Source organism: Lissotriton vulgaris, chromosome 2_1 (genome assembly GCF_964263255.1).
Source record: "Lissotriton vulgaris chromosome 2_1, aLisVul1.2, whole genome shotgun sequence".
NCBI classification, from domain to species: Eukaryota; Metazoa; Chordata; class Amphibia; order Caudata; family Salamandridae; genus Lissotriton; species Lissotriton vulgaris.
In genome coordinates, this window is record NC_141687.1 from 576,526,131 (window position 1) to 576,552,435 (window position 26,305).

General features: G+C 42.0%; 1 protein-coding gene across 1 annotated transcript in view; it reads right to left on the reverse strand.

Annotated features, from left to right (window-relative positions):
- LOC147730764 (uncharacterized) overlaps nt 1-26,305 on the reverse strand; it is a 625,137-nt gene that overhangs the window by 288,698 nt on the left and 310,134 nt on the right. The window contains exons 13-15 of the mRNA XM_086955578.1: nt 21,695-26,203; nt 12,694-12,803; nt 9,059-9,156 (exon numbers count right to left, since the gene is read on the reverse strand). Coding sequence (XP_086811704.1) covers nt 9,059-9,156; nt 12,694-12,803; nt 21,695-26,203 — 4,717 coding nt within the window. The remainder of the gene's footprint in view (nt 1-9,058; nt 9,157-12,693; nt 12,804-21,694; nt 26,204-26,305) is intronic.

A 26,305-nucleotide genomic window follows, 5' to 3' on the forward strand; every position in this document is an offset into this window, starting at 1 on the left:
AATTTGAAGAGGTTGAGAGAGAGAGTAGAAGTAGATAAAGGTTGGTAGGAAGAAAATGGGGGGTATAGGCAATGCAGGCAGAGGGAGGCTAGTGAATAGTAAGTTTAAAGAGGTTGGGCTGAGAAGTAAAGAGAGAGAGATAAAGTGGGGTGTGGTCAGTTGGGGAGCTAGAGAGGTAATAACGCAAGAGATATGTGTGGAGTAAAAGAGAGGTAGGCAGAAAGGTAGAGAGTGTTGAGGTTGAGGTAGGTAGGTAGAGAAAGGAGAGGTTGAGATAGAGAAATGTCTAGAGGAGGGTTAGAGAGAAAGTGATTACTTTACCACATGCCCTTGGGAAGGAGGATGCACTGTGCACCAATTTGCCCATGGCTTGCAACTTTCCTGTTCTGCTACTAGACTAGACTGCTACTTTCAGAAACACTCTGTGTTGCAATTTTGGTTCTGACATTAATGGTAGCCAAGCATTTTTTGGTACTGGTCCCCAAACACTGAAATGCTTTAACCTTGTCATCTTAAATGAACTACTGACCTGTTTATAACTGGTAATCAGGATTTGTATAGCACACGATTGAAGGCACTTTCAGTAAACTATAAAGAATCAAGATCTGTGTCAAATGTATTGTTTGCTTTGTACACAAGTGGTTGATCTGTGAGATTTGGAACCAGGAGATGCTCGTTCTAATCTCAGCTTTTCATTTGACGAAATTGAGTGATCGATCACAAATTGCCTAATTTCCCTGTGCTTTACTCTCTTATAAGCCAAACATTAGAACCAGGCCTGTCCAACCAGAAAATACTATATAAAAACTGAACATGTATTTATTTATTCACAGTAAAATCAGATTGTAATATTATTTATTAGTAAGTGGTGTTTGTCTTGAAATTATAACTCTAGAAACATCTATTGACCAATTTGCTATAAAAGATACTATGTAAGGTGCAGGCCTCATATGTGTGAATACATATGTGCATTCAAATTCGAATGATTTGCCTGCCTCTCTATAACTCCTGGACACAATAATGATGCACCATCACCATGAGGGCCATCAATTTGCAGGATTAATTAGAAAGTTCACTCTTTGATTTTGGTGTACTTCAGCTAATTTGCTGAGTTACTGCTGGATCATTTTCCCTATTTAGACGTTTAGTCCTAGCACAGAAAGGGTGCTTTAAAAACACCAAGGAGTGCATATTTACTCACAAGTATATTTACTACTACACCGAGCTGTAACTCTACAATTTTTACTATTCACTATTTCTGAGTGTAGATTTACACTTAGGGGTAGACTTATATGTCTTCACCCCCTTAAATCAGGTAGTGGTCTATCCTACAACAAGATTTCCAAATATAAACTCACTACTGTTAAGTTTGCACACATAGGTGGAGATCTCCACCACCAAGGTAAAGATCTCCCTATGCAAAAGTATAGGGAAAATAATACAAGTTTTTCATTCTTTAACATTTTTTTTAACATAAAATATAAAAGCAAATTAACCTAAAGTTAATGCATTGATTTTGTTGCGCATTTACCAGAAGATAGAAACTTATCTACTTGGAATTCACTGCACTTTTCAGCCACTTTTAGGAGGCGTTCCGGCGCAGGAACGCCTCCTAAAAGTGGCTGAGTGAAATCTACAAGATTTCACTCAGTCACTTTTAGGTCCATGCTGCGTTAAAACCCTGCGCCTACCTGAAGCAGGCGTAAGGATTGACGCAGCATTAACTAGATAGGACCCCCCAGAGCATTGCTGGAGCTGCGTCGCGCTTGCAACGAAATTCCAGCAATGCGTCACTTTTACGGCACAGATGAGTCACACATCTGTGCCGTTTTTGCATCATGGTGCGCCGCATTGTAAATGCAGCGCATCCATGATGGCGGAGCTGTGGCGCACAATAACTGGCACATCCCTGCTGATTTGCAGGGATGCGCCAGTTATTGTAAATATGCCCTTAAATCTTTTACTCCTAATACTGACTTTTTCATTTAAATTGACATCTTTATACCTCTATTGCGCACATCGCAATGAACACATCCTCTCTTTCTAGATCATTACGCATAATTTCTTGGAATGTTAATGGCCTTAATCCCTTTATAAAATGCAAAAAAGAACTCTCCTATCTTAAAAAGAAAAAAAACTGATATTGCTCTTTTACAAGAGACCCATTTAGATGCTCTGGAATCATCCAAATTACAGCGTGAATGGGTGGGTAAAGTTATTCATTGCGGATTAACAACACAATCATCTCCTGACAAAAAACAACCACGGAAATGTGGTGTGGCCATCCTTTTACATAAATCCCTACCTATAACAACTGTCAAAACTTGGATTGACCCAAATGGAAGGTACGTTTTTGCTAAGTTTAACATTTTAGAAAGGACCCTCTGTATTTGTTCAGTATACGCACCAACAGGTTCTAAACGCTTCTATTTTCTCAACTTGAACCGCCTGTTCATGGAAATTGGAGCATCCAGTTATATCATTGGTGGTGACTGGAATCTGCCCTGTGACTCAATTTTAGATAGAACAGGACCCTTAGACATATGTAATGTTGGTAATCGAGCCTTACTGGGTGATATAACATCTGGCCACAGTTTAGTAGATCACTGGCACCTTTGCCACCCATCAGATCAAGAGTATACTTTTCTCTCCTCTGCCCATGGCACACAATCTCCAATAGACTATTTTCTTATTTTCCATTCAGTAGTTGCAATCACTCATGAATTCAATATTCTAGAAGCATCTATTTCGGATCATTCTCCAGTTCTTCTTGCTCTGGAAGTAGGTCTAATCTGTCCAGGTCGGAAACCATGGCTTATGAACATTCAAAAATACAGTTCGCCTCAGGGTAAAACTCAACTGCGTTCTCATATTTCTGACTATCTAACCAATAACAAATCCTCAGTTAGCTCTTGTAGAACCATTTGGGCAGCTGCAAAAGCAACTATTCGCGGACAATTAATGAGAGATGGAGCTGAAGCCAATAAATCTGCACCCTTATGTCGTACTTAACTCGAAGCTCGAATTGTTTCTCTTACTTGTTTAAATACTATACAGCTAAAATGGCACTTAATAATCTCTACACTTCAAAAGCAGAATATGCTCTTCAACGTTTAAAAGGTAGACACTATGAACAAGGGGAGAAAGCAGGCCGACTGCTTGCAGCACAGCTGAAACAACGTGAAGCATCCATAGCTATATCTGCAATCCGAACAGACTCTGATGAGATTCTCACCAAACCACAAAAAATAGTAAACACTTTTGCATCTTTTTATAAAGCACTTTATATGCCAGTTAATCCAGCAAATGAAGACCAAAAAGCTGCATATCTTGCAAAAATCGATCTTCCATGTCTCACAGATGAGGGTAGAGATTTACTTGGTGGTGACATTACTAAAGAGGAAGTAGCTACAGCTATCTCTAAATTACCTTATCACAAATCCCCAGGTGAAGATGGGTTTCCTGCAGAATATTATAAATGGTCAGTGACAGAAGTAATTAATACCCTTCATTCTGCTTTTCCTGAAGCGGTTCAGACATCCTTTCTTGGTCTTATTTCTAATAAAGCATTGATTGCAGTCATCCCCAAGCCGGGTAGAGATCCGCCTATATGTGATAGCTACCACCCCATATCCTTTATAAACAGTGATATTAAGATTTTAGCAAGTATTTTAGCATCACGATTATGTAAAGTTATTCCTTCTCAAATACATCATTCACAGGTTGGCTTTGTCCCAGGCCGATCCTCTAGAAACCATCTCCGATCATTAGCTAATGCTCTATGGCCTGCAAAAGAAATGACGGAGGATGCAATTGCTCTCTATTTAGACGCTGAAAAAGTGTTTGACCGCATTGATTGGACTTACTTTTTTGTCACTATGACACTATTTGGCCTAGGAGATCAGTTTATCTCTAAGGTTTATTATATGATAACCCCATGGCCCAGGTGAATTCTGGAGGTTTTCTTTCTGACTACTTTCCAATTCGAAGAGGCACTCGTCAAGGCTACCCACTATCCCCCCTTTTATTCTTATGACCTATTATGGGAGGAATATCAAAATTATACTTGTATGCTGATAATATCCTTCTCACACTTAAAGATCCCTTCCATTCCCTACCAACTTTACTTGACATTATCAATAAATTCTCAATCGTTTCTGGTTATAAGGTGAATTGGGACAAAAGTGAAGCTCTTTCACTCTCTTCTGGTACCACAAAAGCTTCAATAGATGGATACCCCTTCTGTTGGAAACCGTCTCAATTAAAATACCTAGGAATTTTGATTAATCGTGGATTTGAGGGAATAGTTTCGGATAATCTTTCAATTCTTATAGCATAAATGGAAACTGATTTTCCTAAATGGTCCCTTATGGGCTTCTCCATGTGCGGGAGAGTCCAGGCTGTGACAATGGTAACTCTACCTGCTTTACTTATACTCTAGGAATGCTTCTGGTTGTAATACCTTTGAACTTGCTTTGCCGTATAGATTCTTGTATACGGTCATTTGTCTGGGGAACCATGCATCCTCGTTTGGCAGCTGCTAAATTATTGGCACAACGTTCCCATAGCAGATTAAGTTTACCATCATTGGAACATTATTCCTTGGCCTTACACCTCTCACAGTTGGCTTATTTACTTCCAAGTGTTACTGAACCTCCACAATGGGTTACAACAGAGCATCTAATATTTAATTGCGATGATTGTCTCAATTTTTTATACAGTGCTTGTAAACCTCGATCCTCCCCTCCACATCCGGTACTTCATGCTACAAATCAAGCATGGCATAGAGCACATCGACTTTTAAGAATTGCCCATCGTTTACACTCTAAAGCTCCACTATGGCGTAAGGAACCCTTCCCAATTTCTGTTCTAAAAAAACTAAACCCTTTGATTCTGAAATGGATTAGGGAACTTCTTAATGCCTCACTTGAGGAAGCAGTAGTGCCTGCTATTTGGAAACATGTGATGATCCTCCCTTTGCTAAAGAGAGCTAACTCTGACCCGAAAGTTTTTTCTAACTTTTGTCCCGTTTCTCTGCTTCCTGCATTTTCCAAAATTTTAGAAAAACCTGTTCACAACCAACGGACTCAATTCGTGAACTCCAAAAATATCCTGTATCCGTCTAAATCTGGTTTTAGAACCGGTTTTTCTACCGAGTCGACACTCTTGGCAGTAACGGAAACCATCCGTCAGCGACTGGACAAGGGTAATACAGTAGCACTCATCTTGTTATCACATGAGACCCTTATTCAAATTTTGCATTCCAAGGGTATTGGTGGCGCTGCTCTGCAATCGCTGGTGAGTTTTCTAACTAATCATACATTTCAGGTATTCTCATTGGCGGCTAACACCAGTCCTCATGTCTCCCCCTATAGAATCCCACAGGGCTCCATGTTGAGCCCTTTACTTTTTAACATTTACACTAGTCTCCTGGCAGCCATTGCAGAAGAAGCTGGGCTTACAATATATTCTTTTGCAGACGACACTCGGCTTATCTTTTTTTATCTACAAATGTCACTTCTAAGGTGTCTTCGCTCTAAATAGGCTTACAAAACATTGTTGGATGGATGCATTCAAATAAATTGAAACTGAATGGAGGAAAAATGAAATTCCTCATTCTTGGTGGTAATAAAGATCTTTGGGGCCCACAGCAATGGCCGCACCAAATGGGTCCCCTTCCCCAGCCTTCGCAATCTGTTCGCAACCTGGGCATTATTATAGACGACCACAACAAGTGGTCAAGTTCATCTCAATGTGCTTTGCCCTTTTGAAATGGTTAAAAAAGATTCAATGGATGCTGCCTCCTATGGCTCAAAGACGGTGGTCCAAGCTTTGATTGTGTCAAGATTGGATTACGGGAATGTCTTATATCTAGGGGCCAACAAACATGTCATTTGCAGGGTGAAAGTGGTTCAAAACTCAGCAGCCAGACTTCTACACCAGCTTCCTTGAATGGCCTCCTTCACCAAGACCCTTCAGGACTTAGACTGGCTAAAGTTTGAAAATCAATATAAATTCAAGCATTCTGCACAGAATCAACGCCGGGATGGCGCCTCGCTAACTTAGTGCTTTAGTTCAACAATACATTCGCACTCGCCTTCTCCGCTCGTTCAAGCAGGCCAAATTCGTGACCCCTAGGTTCAAACTGGCTCGGATGGGTGGTCGATCTTTTGCCCAACTGGCTCCCGTTCTGTGGAACTCACTACCACTTTCACTCCGTCTTGAGCATAACTATGTCACATTTTGGAAAGGTATTAAAACATGGTTATTGAATCATTAAGCTCTAATGGTTGCTCTTTCTCTTAACTTGTGTCCATAGGCACCGGGAAACCTCCGGGTAGCTGTTGAACCATATAAATTTAAATATAATAATAATAATAATAATAATAATAATAATAATCATAATGGCATAATGAAAGTACTCAAATTAATGGTCAAGCACTTTACTGGACTAGCTGGAGTTCAAGGGGAATCCAGACATTAGATCAGATTATAATAAATGTTGAACTTAAATCCTTTGAACTTCTTTGTGAAGAATTTGACCTACCTTTACATCAGACTTTGGGACATTTACAGCTACAGCACTGTCTAAAGAGATGTCTCGACCCTTCCCTTTGGACGTTAGTGCAATGTCAATATGGAACTATCTTCACGTCTGGGGTAAACATAAAGGAGTAACGTCAGGGTTATATCGTACTCTAGCTAATCATCTATACTCACAACCACTTCTTAAAACTCTTTACGGGAAATGGCAAGAACGCTTACATATCTCTATGGACGAAAATACATGGCCCGACATTCTGGAAGCCTTGGACAAGGGCACTCGTGAAGCACGCTTAACATTTTGCCTTTTTAAAACCTTACATGAATGGTACTGGACACCATTAAAATTGCAAAGACCAGGACTATTACCAAACTCTAAATGTTGGAGATGATCTGGAGTTAATTGTGATCTCCTCCATATACTTTACAAATGTCCTTCTATACAACATTTCTGGACACAAATTGGAGACATAATAAGTGAAACTATACCTCTTAAGCTTCCTCTTACATCATCCACTTTTTTATTGCATGATCTTGGAAGTTCATATAATATCATGCGTCCTCAGCGCAGACTCTTACATACTGCACTCTCCACAGCCAAAATTTGTATTTTAAGGTTGTGATGATCACCCAGTCCTCCATCTAAGGAGAACTGGATGGCTGCAATGATCCAGACAGCATCACATGAGCATATAATATACAAATTACAAGACCAAGAAGAAATATTTCAACAAGTATGGACTCCTTTTCTCTGAGTTCCTTAAATAATTCCCTCTCATTGTTTTTCTTTCCTTCCTATTTCCTCTTTCCTTTTTTACTCCTCAAGTCCTATTTCTATCTTCCTTTTCTTTCCGGGTAAGGAGGTCTCACTTCTGGTTTTTTTTTTCTATCCATTCTTCCATTTCCTTATTCACTTTATTGCTCATCCACTCTCAAATATTCATTCACTTATTTATTTATCCGTTTATTTAGCCATTATTTATTTATCTACTTTTTACTTAATTATTTAGCTTTTTTATACCTTTCATGAACTTCCATCACTCATATGTATGCATATATCATTCTTCATATTATATGCACAACATATTTTACTATTTCTAAATTATATTTTCCCAACCCATTATTTACTTTGCCTAACTTTTTCTCATGAATCTATCTAGCAACAGTTAGATTAACTATTTACCATGTCCACTATTCTCCTTTTCTATTCTTTACACTTTGTCTTTTATTTCATTTTTCCTATTTCCTCCCCTTTCCTTTATTATATGCAAGTTTTTTCTTCTTCATATTATACAAAATATGTTAAATACAAAGACTGTTATGGGTCTACTATAATGTATTACACTTTTATGAATGTATATACCTTTAATCTCTCAATAAAGAATTACGACACAAAAAAGCAAATTAACCTTTCTAGCACTATTTCTGTGTGAAGCTTTCTGCACAGAAAAGATAGGGCAGAGGACTCCTGCTGTAAGTTTGTGAATAGCGTTTGGAGTATGTGATTAGTGATACTGTATTAATGCTTTACATACTTCAAATTGGAGTTCATGACTATGGCTTTTAATCTTTTTTTAAACATACTAGCAAATCTCAGTTTCAGTGAAAGAAAGGTATCTTAGAGTAGCACATGGGACAAAATGAAGAACAGATGAACAACTCACAGCTCAGTGTTATTTTGAAACAAACTGTGAGGATTGGCCAGCTCTTCTTGCTTTCAGATAATTCCTGTACATATGTAAAAGTGTTGTAGGAAAATTCAGTTGAAAAATTTCCAGACAATAAGCTCTTTGTGATATCCAGCTGGTCTAAGGAACAGCTCATGATGCTTAGGTTTACAAACCAATGGACAGGAGGTGTCACCACTAAATGTAACCAAAGTAGAAGATTTGTCATGGAATCTTGGTCTTTTGTACATATCTGTTAAATGTGATGATTTGATCTATCACCCCAAATATCCAAAGAAATATTTCCACAGGGTGAAGAGCATCTTTGCATGAAGAGTGAAATTAACAAGAGTCACAGGGGAGAATGAATTTGAACCCCTCGCAAAAGTGGACCCAAATATATATTAATTAACTAGATAAAAGGTTAGGTGTTGATCCAGTATTGATTGGGTGAGGCTTCGACTCATTTAGAAACATGTTCCTCTTTCTGAGCTCACAAATTAACATAGAATAAAGGCAAGTTAATCTAGTTCTGATACTGTAGTGTTTTTGCAAACTTTACATACTTTTAGGAACTGCAACATATGAGGCAAGCTGAAACAGGGAGCTTACAGACCCTTGCTGTGTCACTCTTCAGTATTTACTACAAATGTGATGTGAATGTCAATGAAGGAGATGGTAATTTGGTCATTCGTTTGATCTGAAATGCTTTGTGTGAGTTTATTTGTGAAAATAAACTGAATTTGATCTAGTAAGTTCCTTGCAGTTTCTTATGGTATGTGCGTTTACTTGGGATCTGTTCCATCATTCTGTAACATTGTCATGTGATTAATGTGATAACTGCTTACCTTCAGCCCTAGGACTTCTGGAACCTGGGAGATGTCTTCAAATGTATAATTATGGGCAAGAAGAGACTGGATGAGCTGAAATATTTCCTCCTGATTCTCTGAAAAGGGGAAATTGTGTCAATAAATTAATAAGAATGCCGCATCTTCCATAAACAATCTTGCAAAAGGAAAATAACTGTTCCAATAGTGCATACATTGCCCTTGTACGCAGAATGACAGAGTGAGAAAGTGGATTATTAGTTGAGGTGGGTGGTAGTCCACTACAAGTAATAATGTCACTATTCTTATTGTGTCGTTACATTTCAGTTATTTAAACCTGAGTTCATCCCCTGGCAGCTATGGCAAAGAGCAGACAGGGTTAACCTAATAAAATGTGTAAAGCATTTAAAAGAACAAAAAAAGTTACAAAGTAGGAAACACAACACAATAAAAATTCCAATACAACTTAAAAAAACTGTAAATAATGTAATGAACAGAATGAAAAATATCATATAAGAGGAACCGGATGTTTCCATTTTTCACGTTTTAAATTAAAATATTACCAAAAGGAGTTTGGCGCAAACCGGGGTCATATAGTTGCACTTGTCTGGTACCTAGGTGCAAATTAAGGCTGACAATGATGCAGCATGGGTCAGATACAGGTACCAGTTTGTCCCAGTTGAATAGCGACCTCCTGACGGTGACAGCCTTTCATTAAATCAGGCAAGGGGGTTGACACAAAGAGAAAAAGGGCTCAATGTCGACAGATACTGGCGTCGGAATGGAGCCTTCTAGTTTAAGATGGGAAAAGCTCCTGCAGGAGACGTTCAGGTTTTCACGTCCCAGAGGTCTCTGGCTCCAATCAGTTCTCTTTCAATAGTGGCATCTATGAAGCTACGGTTTGGGACCGAAGAGGGCTCGGCCTTGATGGATTCCAGTTTTGAGAGAATAACTTAACATGAGCTATGGTAAAGTCAAGCCCAGTGGTGATGCACCTTTGATGGATCGGCTGGGCAGGTTGTGCTCAGACTCCCAAATGTTCTTGGGTTAAAAAGATTGTAGAAAGTTTTTAAGTCCCAGGTCTAAGGGTGTAGGCAGGAGGAGTACACTCACTCTGATGCCAGCCAAATGTTCAATGACCTCAAGAACAGATGCCAGCCAAAGGTTCCATGACCTCAAGAACAGTAAATGGGGATCAGGGCTACTACAACAGAGGCCACCACCTCAAGAACAGTAAATGGGGATCAGGGCTACTACAATAGAAGCCCCAAGCAAGGATCAGGGCAGGTCCGGTTGGAATTGGTGAACTGGCCTTGTCTCTGTAGCATTACGGGAGGTCAGTCAACTGACCCCTGGAGTCTGATTCTGTGTTCTGGGGGCTAGCCGGAGAAGAATCTGCCTCTCAGGTCTCCTCACAGGTCTCAACAGCTGGTGCAGTCATTCCACAGGTCCAGTAATGTACTTAATATGAATTCCAGGGGTGCCACATTTATGCCTGGCACTAGCCTGTGAATGGGGATGACTCCTGCCCCTACTGCTAAAAACAACCCCACAGTGCTGTTCTCTACCTAAATCCAACATGGCAGAACTTTTATTCCTTTGCTTGTGCAGAGCTCCTGTGCCCACAGAGGTGTGGTCAGGGAAATGAGCGGTCACTCAAAACTGGTTCTGGGAACAAATTCATTTCCATTGGGATTGGTGCCTGACTGACTGGAAGGACTACTGAGTGGGAAAGACCATGTGTTAACTACATCTGCCTATGATAGGGGAAGCCCTTTTGAAGTTAAGTTTTTGGGCACTGCCCAGATGGTCATCCTATCAGAGGAACAGAATGCCTCTTCACACCAAGACCTTTGAGCCCTGGGAGCAAGTTCACACCTCATCAAGGTGCTAATCAGCTCATGGATAGCAGTTGAAAACTCATACAAATAGGCTTCTGGAGGTTTGAGGCAGGTTAAAGTTCATTAAAAAATTGTTTTTGTAAAGTAATTAGTCAAATCTGACTTTACCAATCAGTTGTGCTTGTAATAAATATTTTAAAACAACAAAGAACAAACTTGCTAACTGGTTCCTAAGCAGATAAAATATTCTCTAAATGTACTAATATCCCAATGCTTTCTTCTCGTCAAACGTAACCCTGTTACAGGGAAATGGCTTTGGGTGCCTTGTAACTGTAAGGATATGTTTTACATTAAACCTTTACAGTTCCTACCTTTATATAACTTGTGCCCTGCCTTATTAGCCATTACAGTCTACTTGGGGTAACTTATTAATAATTAAAAGCAGGGTTTTAGGCCTGTCAAACTCTACCTCTCCATGCTTGTACTATTACCATGACACAAGCTAAGCCTAGTTCGTCACCAATTGCTAATTGCACAGACATTAGGAAGTATATATCTAACATGTCTATACAGTACATTACCTTCTACCTCATAATTATGTTTTTTGTGATTTACTGCTACTATAATGTCTACATGTTATTCTTTCCTTGTTAAGCGCTCTGATACCCACGGGTCTTGTCCGCGCTATACAAAACTCTATAAATAAAATAAATAAATAAAATAAATAAATAAAAAGGGTTTGAAATTTGAAGTAATCCTGCACAACCAGGGTATAATTGGTGGCAGGCATGCAGGGATGTTTAGCCCTGTCACTCTAGTGTGCTTCAGTCCACTAGTGCCACTCAGGAGTGTAGTCAATCTTGACATAGTTTAGGTGTCAGTGCACATACACCGGGAGCCTGGCTTTCAGAGTCCCAGTGCACAGAAGCAAAACGGCTGTATCGGTCCAGAGGTGATCATACAAAAAAAGGCATTTTGCTAGAGGCCAAATGGGTTTAGTTGCAATATCACCTCTCTTAACATGCAGCTTTCCTGGTAAAACTAAGCTTATCAGCCCACCAAATAGTAAGTACAATCAGGGTTTAGGGATATCCTCAATGAACATGAGTAAGGAAAATGTATATGTAGTGAAATTCAATGCCAAGTCTATGAATATTGTCCAGTCAAACTGAAAACCCTACTGGATTTCACTATGCAGTGGCTCCCCTAGACCTTGACACATGAATATGAAGACAATGGTAGTTACTGATCGATGTCAAAATGATCAGAGTTAGCTTTAAAAGTTGTTCAATGCAACATTGTCCTTACAAGTCCACTTGAAGTGGCTGCAAAATATTGCCTCTGAACATAGGTACATTGACATGACACAGGTAGCTACTGTATGACTTCCATGAAATATTTACTATGCATTTTAGTGCACATTAGCAGTCCATGTATAGGAACAAAGTACTGGCCAACGTGGGTTTAATGCTTGCATAAATATCCACCCAAGCGAGCCTGTTTGAGCCAGCCATGGGAGTTCGAACCTCTCTGTTTTTCTCTGCCAAGTTGCCACATAGCCTAATACTGCATATTTTACAGTGATAACGTTATACATCGAGGAAGACACTATGAAAGTCTCTGGTAGAATAAATGCATGCCCCGTGAAATGTCTACATACTACAGCTTCATTGACAGACCTAGAAAGCAGGCACAGAGGATACATTTGGATATGAATTCTCATTGAGGTGCATTCACAAACCAGCACCTGATTATGAGATTCTCAGGTTCTAAAGGAAACCAGCTTCAACACTTTAGTGGTGAACAAAGGGGTACCTTGTGATTGATTGGCCAACCAAGTCATTGAATCTTCTAAGCAGTTCAGGAGTGACTGATCTGGGTTGACTGCTGATTGGTTCAACAGTGCCTCTTTTAAATCCAAAAGTCTGCAAAAAAAACATTAAACGTAACAATTATATTCTGGTGCTCTAGGAACCACGTTGGTATATGTTATGTAGCTACCTTTCACTTTAGTGTATTTACAGAGCAGTAGTGGCAGGGTACTGGTATAAGCTTTATTAATCACTACATGCGGGCTAATTATACAATGCAGGCTAACACACAAACACAACTAGTGTCTACCGCAGTACACAAATGCCTAGGATCACTCAATTTGGCAAAGTGGGGAAACTGGGAGTAATCCCAGGTTTTCTAGTTTAACATTGTGAAATTCAGCCACAGATGTATATGCTTAACGTCCCCTATAGCCACCTTACCGCCCCCCTCGCCGCTCCTAGATGGCCACCCTACTGTCAATGATGCGGCCCTTGATCTCATCACAGACCAATCTTTGTTACCTTTGGGAATAGGTTTGCAAGTACCCGTGGTTTACCGCAAACCCATTCCCCAAAGGAGCAACCTGCTAGTGGAGCCATTTATAAATAGATTTTCAAACGCCAAAGAGCACTAAGGGGACATTGGAAATGATTGACTGTAAAGTAAATAACAACAATATAGGACATCATGATATGTTATGACCTATCATAGCATAACACGATAGCAACCTAACAAAGTAACATCAATGTGATAGTCATATGTATTTATTCAATCCTTAAAAAATATCAAAAGCAGGATGCCATACTTCCCCAACGCAGTTATCAAAACCATATCCATTAAGCAGTTATGGTGTAAGTACACACTCACTTTGATTGCCACGACAAAGTGCTGCACGAAGAACATCTCAAACAATAGGGGTATCATCAAAGTTTGGAAGTGGAAACAAACTCATGAATCTTTGTAGAATCACCTTAAATAACACAGGGACAACAGCTTTTCTAATGTACTAGGACATCCTGGATTGACGTGTCCAAACCCTGCAAGTGGTTTAGGCAAACTAGGGGGCATATTTACAAGGAAACTGTTGGAGCACAGTGATAAGCCATAATTGCCACCACGGTGCTCCGGCAGTTTCAAAATGCAGGATAGCACCATATTTAAAAGAATGTGGCACACCTCTGCGTTTCCTCTAGCGCTGGCGCTAAGTAAAGCTGCCTAGCGCCAACGCAGGCACCCTTGCACTATAGTGCAAGGGTGCTTGCGCTGCAGGGAATTATGTCCCTTCCTGCACATAAACAATCAATAATGGCGCTTTGTAACTTCTGTGTGCTGCAGACTGCACCACAAATAAAAGTTGCAACTCGTCATTTTCAAGTGATTGTTTATGTGCAGGGAGGGACACTTTCCTGCACATGAACAATCACTATTGGCGATTTGCTCTTTCTACGTGTGCCCCAGAATGCAGCACACATAGAAATAGCAAAAGCAAGGTGAAATTAATCATTTCTCCTTATTGTGCCAGGTTAAGGCCAGGTTTTTCCTTGTCATTTTTGGCACTGCCCCCTATTTATGCCACCCTTGTAAATAGGGGGGCAACGTCAAAAAGAAGTGGGTGTTGCGACAGAATGCCCACTGCAACACCCACTGCCACCCCTTTCACTCTAAGTGCTGTGTAAAATGTGCATTATTTAAAAGGCAGCATTAAGCCATGTTAAATGGCATAAAACCGCCTTGTAAATAAGGCAATGGTGTTATCGCCACCAGAACGTCACAAATAGTGACGTCTGGTGGCAATAAGTCCTTGTAAATATACCTCTTACATTACTAATTAACTATGACTACAGGGTCATTCTTTCTGGCCAGGTACTGTGATGCAGTCAAAATCATTAAATGTACTAAAATGTATGCATCATATGGTGGGGTAGAAGATATGCCTTACTTCCCTTGGATCTGTGCATAGAGAAGGAACCAGTGATGCACTAATGTCCAATGATGCATGGTTTTTTGTATTTATTTTGCATTTAAGGTACTTTTTCCTAAAGTGCACAACACCAGTGAACGACAAATTGAAAGTACAGTGAGAAGATACATTACATAATAAACAGGTGGTAGATATGGGAAGGAAGCACACCGTGCTCACTAGTTGTTTGGGCACCGAGGTCCCTCGAGTGAGCTGTCCATCATAGTGAGGAAAGGGCGGGAAAACGTTGCATACCCTAGTGTGTGTGGGGCGGGGCTTCTATTTGAGTTCTCATGATTCTTGTTTATAAAGGGTCAGAGACCGATCAGAGCACCAGATGAGAAGGAAGCAGCCTCCTGTTCACAGGAAGTGCACGGGGATTGCGCTAGAGAAACTCATGGATGCAAAGACCTCCATCAAGGATTACATCTAATTGTAGGCAGTAGATATGGGGAGGAAGCACACCTGCCTAGCCTAGACAGTGCTCATTAGTTGTTTGGGCTGATTATAATGCACCTGCTTTTTTTATATCTGTAAGTGCTTCCGGTTGAGGTTTAATATTTGTGACAGGAGTATCGTGCCAGAATGAATCCTGCCTGCATATTTATCCACGAAGATGCCACCGTGTTGTGCCATACCTCTACTTAACTGGAGTACTTTCTACTGGCTAATCAGTAATTGCTACCTCGTTGGGTAAATGTATAGTGCTTTTCCTACACTGCAGCTGCGTAAAGGGCCAGAAGATTTTGTCTCCAGTGACCATGCTTGCCTGTATCTTTGCCACCGCTGAAGTTGCAACTATTCTCTGACCCTGCCTCGGGCACCAGGCTGTTAAGGGTTAGGACAGGGTCAGAGAATAGTTGCAACTTGCAAGTAAGCAACTTCAACTCTGGCAGCTTTCCGGCGCCATTTTAAAATGGTTACAAAGTTAGCTTCAAATCGGGCACCTGCCTCAACTCTGTAAGTGCTTCCTGTGGGCCAGAATGTTACAAATTAGAAACTGCAACAACAAAAAATCTGCCCACGAGCGGATTTGTGGATTTTTCGGCAATTTTGCAAGATTCGCGGATCGCAAAATTACCAAAAATCCGCAAATTCCGCGAGCCAAATGGATTTTTGGCCCATACTTACACCCCTCATGAAACACCTCAACTTTCAAATACAGTCTGACACCGAGACCACAATAAGAGGCTTTCTGCAACGCCATCTCCAACCTCATTGCTCCCCTAGTCATCGACTCCTACCACTATGTCCTACTCTGTAACCTCAATTTCTATGTCGACAACTCAACAACGGCAACTCCATCACCCTACTGGAGAACCTGAACAACATCGGCCATACCCAACTGGTTACTGAACCCACGCAGAAAGCTGGACACACACTCAACTCCATTTTCACCTCCAGTGGCAGAATCAAATTCAGCTACATCACAGAACTCACCTGGACCGACCATGTTATCATTCACTTCACCAGCTCCAACACTCAGCACACCATCCCCTTGCATCACAGTTCCTCCTACTGCAGCTGGGGCAAGGTAACAGAGACACAGTGAACACAGGCCCTCAGCGACATCCAACCTGAAGCTTCATCAGACCTTGACCATGGCATTCAGAACTTCTCTGCATGGATCACCAAATGCATTAAATGAGTCGTCCCGATTAAAAGCAGCAGAAACCAACAGAACCTCAAAACAAGCCAGCTGGCACACCCCAGAGCATATAACATCCAAGCACAACTATTGCTGACTCAAAAAACAGTGGGGCACCACAAGGAACCCCTTCAAAACAGACGCTCACGAAGCAGCCCTCAGCAAAACCAACAATGCAGCAAGGAAGCCAAGAGAACAGCCTTCACAGCCTGCATTGATACAGTGGCCAATCACATGAAAGAACACTTCAAAGTGGATTACCAACATCTACAATAACTTCAACCCTCAACCCACTGCTCTCAACCTCAACAGCTTTGACCGACCAGCGCACACATGCTAAATGATCACTACTTGGTCTCCTCTGAGAGTACGCCATGGAAATCTGGGACAACATCACCACTGAGACCACGACAGCCCCTCCCCCACCTGCCCTGAAGATTGTAACAAATTTCAGTCCTTCTTCTTAAAAAAAGAGAAGGACCTGCTGGCAGAGATCCACCTTACTTTTACTGTCCCTGGTCCCCTGGCATCTGCCCCCCGCCACACACATATGATAAACCGCTCACCGCCTTCCCAATGTTTAATCATGACTCCCTGACCCCCTTAATGGGCAGGGTTAAGTCAGGGTCACCTGAGGACCCCTGCCCACCGAGGGTTTTCAGTATGGCATTACCAGGGATAGAGAGCGAGGTCCTCACACTACTAAATGGGTCTCTTGAATCTGGACACGTTCCCACCTATTTTAAGGAAGCACAAGTCATGACTCTTTTGAAAAAACAAGTGGCAGACGTGAAAAACCTTAAAGATTTTAGCTCAATTTCCCAGCTCCCTTTCCTGGCAAAAGTCCTGGAACAGCACGTGCTCAAATCCTTGTCACACCTCATAGAAGCAAATCAACTCCTGCAAAACAATCAGTGAGGTTTTAGGGCACATCATAGTACAGAAATGGTAATGCTGGCAGTAATAGATGAACTTAGGCTGAGGGCCAATAAGAAAAAGCCATGTGCCCTGGTTCTGCTAGACCTATCCGTGGCATTTGATACGGTCAACCACGACCAACTTTTGTCACGGATCTCGGAGTTATGCATCCAGAGAACGACCCTTAAATGGCTCACGTCCTTCCTTACTGACCGATCACAGAAAGTACAGCTGTCTGACCAGGTGTCCGATGCAGGCAAACTCACGTGTGGGGTTCCAAAGGGCTCGGCATTGTCCCCCCTCCTATTCAATGCCTACATCCAGCGCTTGGTAGCTGCACTGACTCACATGGAGTGCAAGGTTTATAACTACGCAGACGATACCCAAATCATCATTCAGATAGACAACTCCCCTGCTGCCCACACACAAATGCAAAACATTTTAAAATACACAGTCAACTGGATGACTTCCAATTCCCTCAAAATCAATCTTGATAAGACTGAAGTACTGGCCATCACCACAGACACCAATCCCTGGAGCGACCTCTTTTGGTCACAGGAGCTGGGCACAAATCCCGAACCGGCCAGGCCGTAAAAAGCTGGGCATCAAAATTGATGCCAAGCTCTCCCTGACCCACCAGGTATCTACTGTAGTAGGAACATGTGTTGGTCTGCTAAGACAGTTACGGAAACTAGCTCCCCTTCTCTCCTTCGCAACACTCACAATGGCAGTATCGGCCACGATAGTGTCACGACTTTAACTACGGAAACTTTGGCCTCCCTGAAAAGTTGCTTGCCAGATTACAGTTGATCATGAACAATGCCGCCAGACTGATCTTTAGACTTCCTAGGAGGGCCCAAGCCACCCCCTCCTACGCTAGCTTCACTAGCTCCTGGTCAGGCAGAGAACCAGGTTTAACTGCCTTTGTATCGCACACAAAGCCATTTATGGCCAGACCCCAAACTACATTAAAGATGTTCTAGTAAGTTGCACGCCTAGCAGGTTGCTCAGTTCCTCAGAGGCCGGCCTGCTGGCCTGCCCCCGCTTTAACATGACCTCCAAAGGAGGTCGAGCATTTTTTACCTCAATTCCTCTACTATGGAACAAGCTGCCGGAGAATCTGCATAAGAAACACGCCCTCCTCCCATTTGGAAGAAGTTAAAAACACTCCTTTTTGTGGAAGCCTGGGGCACAACCTAATCAATTATATCCTTACCGTGTGCTAGGGTAGAGCTCTCTCTCACAGCGCTTCGAGACCTGACGGTGATTTTGCGCTCTACAAGTTACAATTACAATTACAAATACAGTCATCATGTCAGCAATTTACTCAGGAGCACCCACCGACTCTTGATCTCATCATCTTTTCAACCTCTGAACCGACCCTATCAGCACAGAACTCACCAGCATCATCAACACCTCCATCACCACAGCAGCCTTCCTGGACAGATGGAAATACAGAGAGGTCAGTCCCCTCCTAAAGGAATTATTCGCCGACCCCAGCAAACCCAAACATTATCGACCAATCCCTCTGCTCCCCTATCCCGCCAAAGAACTGGAGAAAGCCATCAACAAATAACTTACTGAATTCCTGGAACAAAACCACCTACTTGATGCCTCCCAAACAGGATGCTTGGTCAACCACAGCACTGAGACCACCTTCATCACTGCCACAGTCAACATCAGAACCATCCTCGACCATGGTGAGACTGTGGCCCTGATCCTCCTCGAACTCTCTGCTGCTTTCGACACTGTTTTCCACCACAACCTAATCAACAGACTCTACATCGCCATTCAGCAAAACTCCCACAAGTGGATCGCCTCTTTCCTCACAGGATGCACACAGAGCATCTGACTGCCTCCCTTCACCTCATGTACTGTGCGGTGTACACCAAGAATCATCCCTCAGCCGCAACTTATTCAACACCTACATGACTCCCCTCACAGACATTGTCAGACCCATAGGCCTCAACATAATTTCCTATGCAGAAGACACTTAACTCATCCTCTCACTCACGGAAGACCCCTCCACCACCAGAATCAACTTCCGTGATGCCATGACCAACTAACTAACTGGGTGAGAGACAACTGCCTTAAACTCAACACCAACAAGACAGAAGTACTGATCTTCGGGAAGAACACAGACGTGTGGGTCCACAGCTGGTGGCCAGCAGAAATCTGACAAACATCCACACCTACAGACCATGCATGCAATCTAGGCTTCATCCTCAACAGTGAAACGACAAGTCAAAGCAGTTGCCTCCTCCTGTTTCTACACCCTTCGCACACTCCCAGAATCTTCAGATGGATCCCAGTCTCCCACATCGCTGCTAAGACCTGGAAGAGCTACCTCTCCATCTTCGAACACCACTCTCCCTGGTGGACTTTAGGAAGAAACTCAAGACCTGGCTCTTTGAGTGATGGGTCGCACTGACACCGCCCAGATACCCCCTAAGTGGTGACAGTGCTGCACTGTTCAAATGCTGATTGATTGATTGATTGAGACCTAGTCAAACGTAAAGAGTAATACTATTTACGGAAAATAACCATTTTAGAAAAGGAAAAGTGGAAGATGTAAATACAGTCACATGTTCCTATTGTTGAAAGTGAGACCAGTAGTATAGGGTCTCACTTAGGCTGTCGATAGGAGAGAAAGAAATGAGCTCAAGAGGGAATTCAAATTGGAATATAGATAGTGAATGGGATTTGCTTATTGAGTTTCTTTTGCCACGTGGGATTCGTATTTTCTCCTTTATGTAGGTGTATACATTGTTCTGGAATGACTTGTGGGTGATGCAGGCTCACTACCAAAGGGAACCAGTAAATCTCTCACAGAAGAAGGTAGCTGTAGTGTGAATTATTTGGACTTGTGCTAAGACAGGTGTAAGACAGCTTTGAGGGGGGCAACGGCAGACTTGGAGACACTAGCCACCATTTCATTGTCAGTGTCAATATGTGTGAGAACAAGAGCTTGCATTTCAGTCCTTAACCCCTTGCATGCTTGTGATGGAACCGTTTCGTCACAAGCATCGGGCGAGCTGTGCTTGTGACTGAACGGTTCCGTCACGGCCCGCTCGCCGCGCCTGCGCGGCGCGAATTCTGCACCTGCCCTGACTAATTAATGGGCGGGCGGGTTCGTGACGGAACCGTTCCGTCACAAGCACAGCTCACCCGGGAGCCGTGACGGAGCGGTTCCGTCACAAGCACGGAACCGCCTTGCGGCCGCCCCACCCCCTTAGCGCTGCGGCGGAATAGCCGCCGCAGCGAAGGGGTTAAGCAAGAGGTATGGGCGTAGGTGTAGCTGAAATGATGCAATTTTTGCGAGTGTAGAAATATGTGGAGCGGGTTGGCGAGCACTGATGGATGCAGCCCCTACGTTATCCCAGTGAACACCTGGCCCGCCTGCCTCGCTCTAAATGAGCTCCTTAGGCCTTACAGTAATAACAGAAAAGTAATGAACTGAAAACTAAGGCAAGTAATGATAAATTGCTTAGTGATTCATGGGGCCCAGTTAACAAAGAAAAACGTAAATGCTAGAATACATAGCATACATCTACACATTCCATCGACTTATCAGTGCATAGAAATCCCTGCCATACTTATGTCTTACATATTAGTTTCGTGATTACACACATACATGGCATTCACATACATTTCTGAATTATGCCTGTTGTCCGTCATCCTACACTTAATTGCCTTTTTATTTTTTTTATTTTCATGGAAAACGTTTTCCATGAAATGTCATTGCTTCCTTTTAAAATGACTTAAACTTAAATTACTCAAGTGATAGTTTGGAAATAGTAAAAACTATGTTAAATGCATGACAAATGCTTGTGAATGCCATCACACCAACAACATAGGACTGAATGGGCGAACAACAAAATTTACTCTGCATTTTTCAAAAATTCTCCTGACTCTTCCTTCCGAAGGCCGAATTTTATGAACGTATAAGGTGAACATATTTTCCATAACTTTTGCGAACACAAATTACTTTGCTGCCTGTGTGATGTAGACGTGATTATGTTTTTGTCACTTAGCAATCAGTTATGTGTACAGACCTACAGTTTTTTCTAAGCTCACGTATAAAGGAAACATATATTTGTACTCTAGACCCAAAATTTCAAGGCAACAAGAATCTCATCAGAAAACGTCAGGTAAAAACATCGAATTTTGAATAACAAGCTAGACCAAGTAAAAAGAAAATAAAACTTAAATTGCATTGATAGTATTCAATCAATTCTACACGCCTATAATTGATAGGTGTAGAATTTCCAACTGTGCCAAAACGTGGTGCTTCTACGTGAAGCTGCCTACTTAGATCTATTTATTAAGATTATGTTCCAACCCAAGAACACTTTGCTTCACTGCGTTCAGTCATAGAGTATCTGACAAGCACTTTTTAAACGTTCTCGACATTTTAATTCAACAAGTAAAATAGTTACTTAGCATAGAAAAAAACATGAGAAAAACAAACTTACCGTTGAGCAACATTGTTGGACGCCTGCTCCTTGTCAGTCCTGTTGAAGAGCAGTGTTACTACTTCAGAAGCAAAGGTGAATACCTCAGAGAAGGAAGAGAAGTTTAACGTTTTCAGAAGTATTTGCAGATTACTTATTGCAAGCAGAGTGGCATTTTGTGCTGCATTGACTTGACTTTCATTGATGCTTGCCTCAATTATGGAACTTGCCAAAAAGAAAACCAGATTCTGGAAATCTGGGTTGTCAACCCAATGATTCAGAGTGGTGTTTTCAGGCTGCAACCCTAGGAAAGGTAATAGCAAATTAAAAAGGCTTTCCAGTGTATGATCATATGGAAAACTGGTGAGGTTGAAAGGAATATTGTCCAACAAAGAAAGAGTATTGTCTAAGACATTATCGGTGCTGCCCTGTGAGGTGGTAGGTTGTGTTCTGTTGATTAGTAGCTGCAGATTTTCAGAAAGATGTGACAACGTGTCATCAGCAGCCCAGGACAAATTAAAAGCTCTTAAAGTATCCTCAGCAAAGTCTACTGCAGCCCTGACAGCCCCTTCTGATGCCAGGATTTGACTTCCATTTCCACCAGCAGTCGCCATGTTGAGGACCAGAGACAGCAGCTCGTGGAGGGATGGGTTGGCCAGAACATCGGCAACGTCTGTTAGGTCAAACAACTCCAAGAATAGGGTCAGCATCTCAAAAATACTTCCCATGCCATAGTCAGATGTGAAACTGGAGCCATTCATCAAAAGGTTGGAGAGCATAGGCAAGAACTTTCCTGCAGCCTGGAAGTATTTAGCAGTGTCAGTGGGTGAATATTGTGATGCATATGAGAGGATTCCCTCTGCTTTCTTCAATTCTTCAGCCCAAACAAAAGTATTATTGCTTGAAAGTAAAAGGTCACAAGCCATGAAGGTTATATTTGAGGCCAAGCTAAAGTCCCCCCAGTTTGGTGGAGTCACCTCTAAATCTTTCAAAATGTTCTGGGAAGCAGTGGCCAGCTGTTTCACCAAATCTTTGCAGAGTGAAACTGCAGTGGGATCCAGCTGTGGGGTCCATGAGTCCAGGTTCAGTAAACTGGGACTAATTATCCCCTTGAGGATATCATCCAGAAACAGCTGAGCCTGTACAACTTCTTGCCCCAAACCACTGCCTGTCAAATTGAAGGCACCTGAGAGTCTCTCCAAGAGATCCATGAGCTCACTGACTTCTGTCATGGTCCAGTTTCCAGCTGCCATGTGCTCAAGAATGCGCTGCACCCTTACGAACAACTCTAACTCAGGGATTCCTGGAGGATTTAGGAACACTTGCATCAGTTCAAGCACAGGCTTTGCCCATGACTCAGAATTTGGAAGCACACTGAAAATAAACATTAGGTCTGGCAATGAGATGTTTGGTAAAGTGACATGTGCATAAAAGTCTATGAGGCTTAGGATAAGAGGGATAGTAAGTGGATTTGACTGGTTTTGGAACAGGCTGTCCAAAATGTTAATATTGAGAGTGCCTAATGTAGCTGGGCATGTTATGTTGCTTTCTATTAGTTGTTTAGAAAATGCACTCAGGGCTTCATGCAAGGGTTGAATCCACGGTATATTGTATCCAACAATGTTGTCTAACTTTGAAAAGAAATGCGTAGTAAGCTGCAGGGAGTTTATTATGCATGCTGTCTGCCCTCCTACATTATAGGAGGTGTTGTTGTACACTTCAGCAATTTGTTCTGCAAGTTGTAAAATGTGCAATGCTCCCTGAAGGATTTCCTCAAGTGTTTGATTTGTGATTGTGCCATTTTCTAAATATTGAAACACAAAGGATAACTGGCACCCAGACTGCGACAATGACTCATGTAGAGTTGTATTCCCAAAAGCAACGCCCATTATTAAATGAAAAACATCTGTCATTGAGCACATCTGGGGCATGCTTCCATTTTCATTGCTTTCTGTGAGGGCAAAAGTCAAGACTGAAATGACCGAATCCAGCAGTTTTGAATCCAGCATAAAATCCTGGTGTGAAAAAGTGCCATTTAAATCCTCCCCAAGCAGTAGGTGTGAAAAATTATACATTGCGTAAATTATGTTTTTGCTAGAAGTTCCTTCTATTTCGATGCTGTTGATGAGGCTTACCCCTCCCTCGAGGACTTCGTCCAACTTTCGAGAAGTGTCTTGGTGGAAGCCAGGGAGCAGACCCAGATTGTGGGCATCAATAGCGAGAAGTATTCTTCTGATGCCATTCAGCAGTTCAAGGAACTTGTCTGCAAAATCAAAACCCAATGACATGTTGGTGAATTTGTTTCCATTGTGATTTTGCAGCAAGTGCAATGTGGACTCCATAACACTTAGGGCATTCTCTTTGACAAGAGTTACCCAGGTGAAAGAAGGATTAGTGTGATTCGGAAACAAAATATGAATGACAGCTTCTGTGTAGTTTATAACCTGCTGCAACTCCTGGAAGAAATCCTGAAATGGGATTTCTCTTAACAATTGAACTGCTAGAATGCTTTGGGATTGATTGAGGACAACTGCCATGTTTTGCATATTATTTAGAAAGGACTGGAGAGCAGAGTGCTTGTAAATGTTGGGTAAAGTGTTACTTAAAATCAGCTGTGCAATTGTGTACCAAGGATAACCCACATTGGAGACTTCAACGCCTACTGTTTGGTTCTCCAAGTAGAGAACATACCACTTTGCAATCTGGAATTCAACTTGCATTCTCTGCAATAGGTCTTTTGTCGGTAAATGCAGTGTGGCAGACATGTTGTCATCCGAGAGTTCAAACTCTTTGGTTTGCATCAGATCCAACAAGGTTATAATGGTTGCTTCATATTCTGGAGAAGACACATTGACATTGATTCTGATGTTTTTTAAACTTTTTACAATGTCTGACACTGCACTGTGCATTACACTGAGAACAGGCTCATTCTGAAAAACCACCATTGTAAGATTATACAAATAGTTGAGCTGCTGGTGCAATGTGGCATTTTCCTTCAATGCCCCCATCCAGAATTTGATTATTGAAACAGCAATAGAAAGTCTGTTCTGTAAAGGTTGTGGCAAAGGCTGTCTCTCCAGCAGCTCCACGACATGTAATGTGAGATCCAACATGCATAGTAGAGAGGAAGGTTCAGTTTGATGATAACAGTCAGAGATATCGAGAACACTCTGAATCTGAAGCAGGAGTTCTGAAATATTGGATGAAGCGAACATCTCAAGCGCGCTCCTCACCTCGCTTGCATTTAGATTCAAGGGTCCAGACAATGACTGGATGAGAGTCCAGTTGAGATCCCCCCGGAGGCTATCGTTCAGAAGTAGGTCCCTTAGTGAGATGACTTTCTGAAACACTGCAGCTATATCAGTCTCAGAATTAATAGAGTTTCCTCTGGAAGACCAGAGAAGAGAAAATATACTGCTGATTAATGAAACCTCAATGTCATTGTAAACTGCAAAATGTGGTACAGAAGAAATATTGAACTCTTCTCCCAGGCTACTGTTCTCCATCATTGCTAGCAACTGCACAAACTCTCCAGCTAGCAGTTGGAATTCATGAAGCACTCTTGTACAATTTGATTGTTCGGTCTGGCACGTCTGCATGGATTCTATGGCCAGGAGAGTGATATTTGCGGCACTGTCAAACACTGCTTTTCCATCTCTGGGAATATATTTAGACATGAGAGACAGTAAATCAGAAGGTGTATTGGTAGCAGAAGAGCTCAGATCCAGCAGATTGGGTGGGGAGATAAAGGACAGCATTTCCATTGCAAATTCTCTCAGCTCCTCTGAGTGCACAAAGGGAAGCTGCCCACTGATATTGCTATATGGACCCAACCAGAAAAGGGCTCTGTGGATGTTGGTATCAGATGTTAGAAAGTTGAGTATCTGCTGCAGGTAGACCCCAGCAGGGACTTGGACTTCAGCAGTTCTGTTCATACTGATGATGTGATTGAACATCTGTAGGGCATCAAGGAGATATGTAGTTACCTCAGTGAAATTGTGACTTGGAGTGAATATATTTTGGAAAGTTTCTACAATCTGCATAAATTCAGGCTGGTTTAGAACATAGAACAGCTTCATTATGGTTGTACTTGTGCTGAATGAGCCAGTGCTGATGGATGTCCAGGTAGCAACCAGTGATTCTAATTCCTTCACAGTGTCATCAGTTTCATTTTGCATAAACAGGGTGCCAATGGAGAGCTTGTTCCAGATTTCGACATCCTGGATGAACACCTGAAAAATCTTCTTCCAGTTTTCGAACCTGGTGTCCTGGTAGGCGATCTGCTGAAGCTTCTCCACCAGGCCAGTCAAGATTTTCATAGACGAATTGATGTTTACAAATGGTGGAGCTATGGTCATGTCAGAGAGTAACTCATTGGTGACGTTGAATAGAAGCTGCAGCAGGCTAGTGGCCACAGCAGGCAGTCGCTGGTTGTTAGGGAATTGTGTTGAAAGCATCAGTTGTATCTGTTCATTCAGAAGCTTTTCGATGCCGCTCCTCTGGAAAATTGCCCAGGCTTGTTCAAGAATTCTGTAGAAGAGAGAAAAAGTAGATGGTCAAATTCCACTAGCCTCTTAATGATGATTAACACATCGTTTGTTAATATAGTCAGGTATGGATATTCTCTCTATA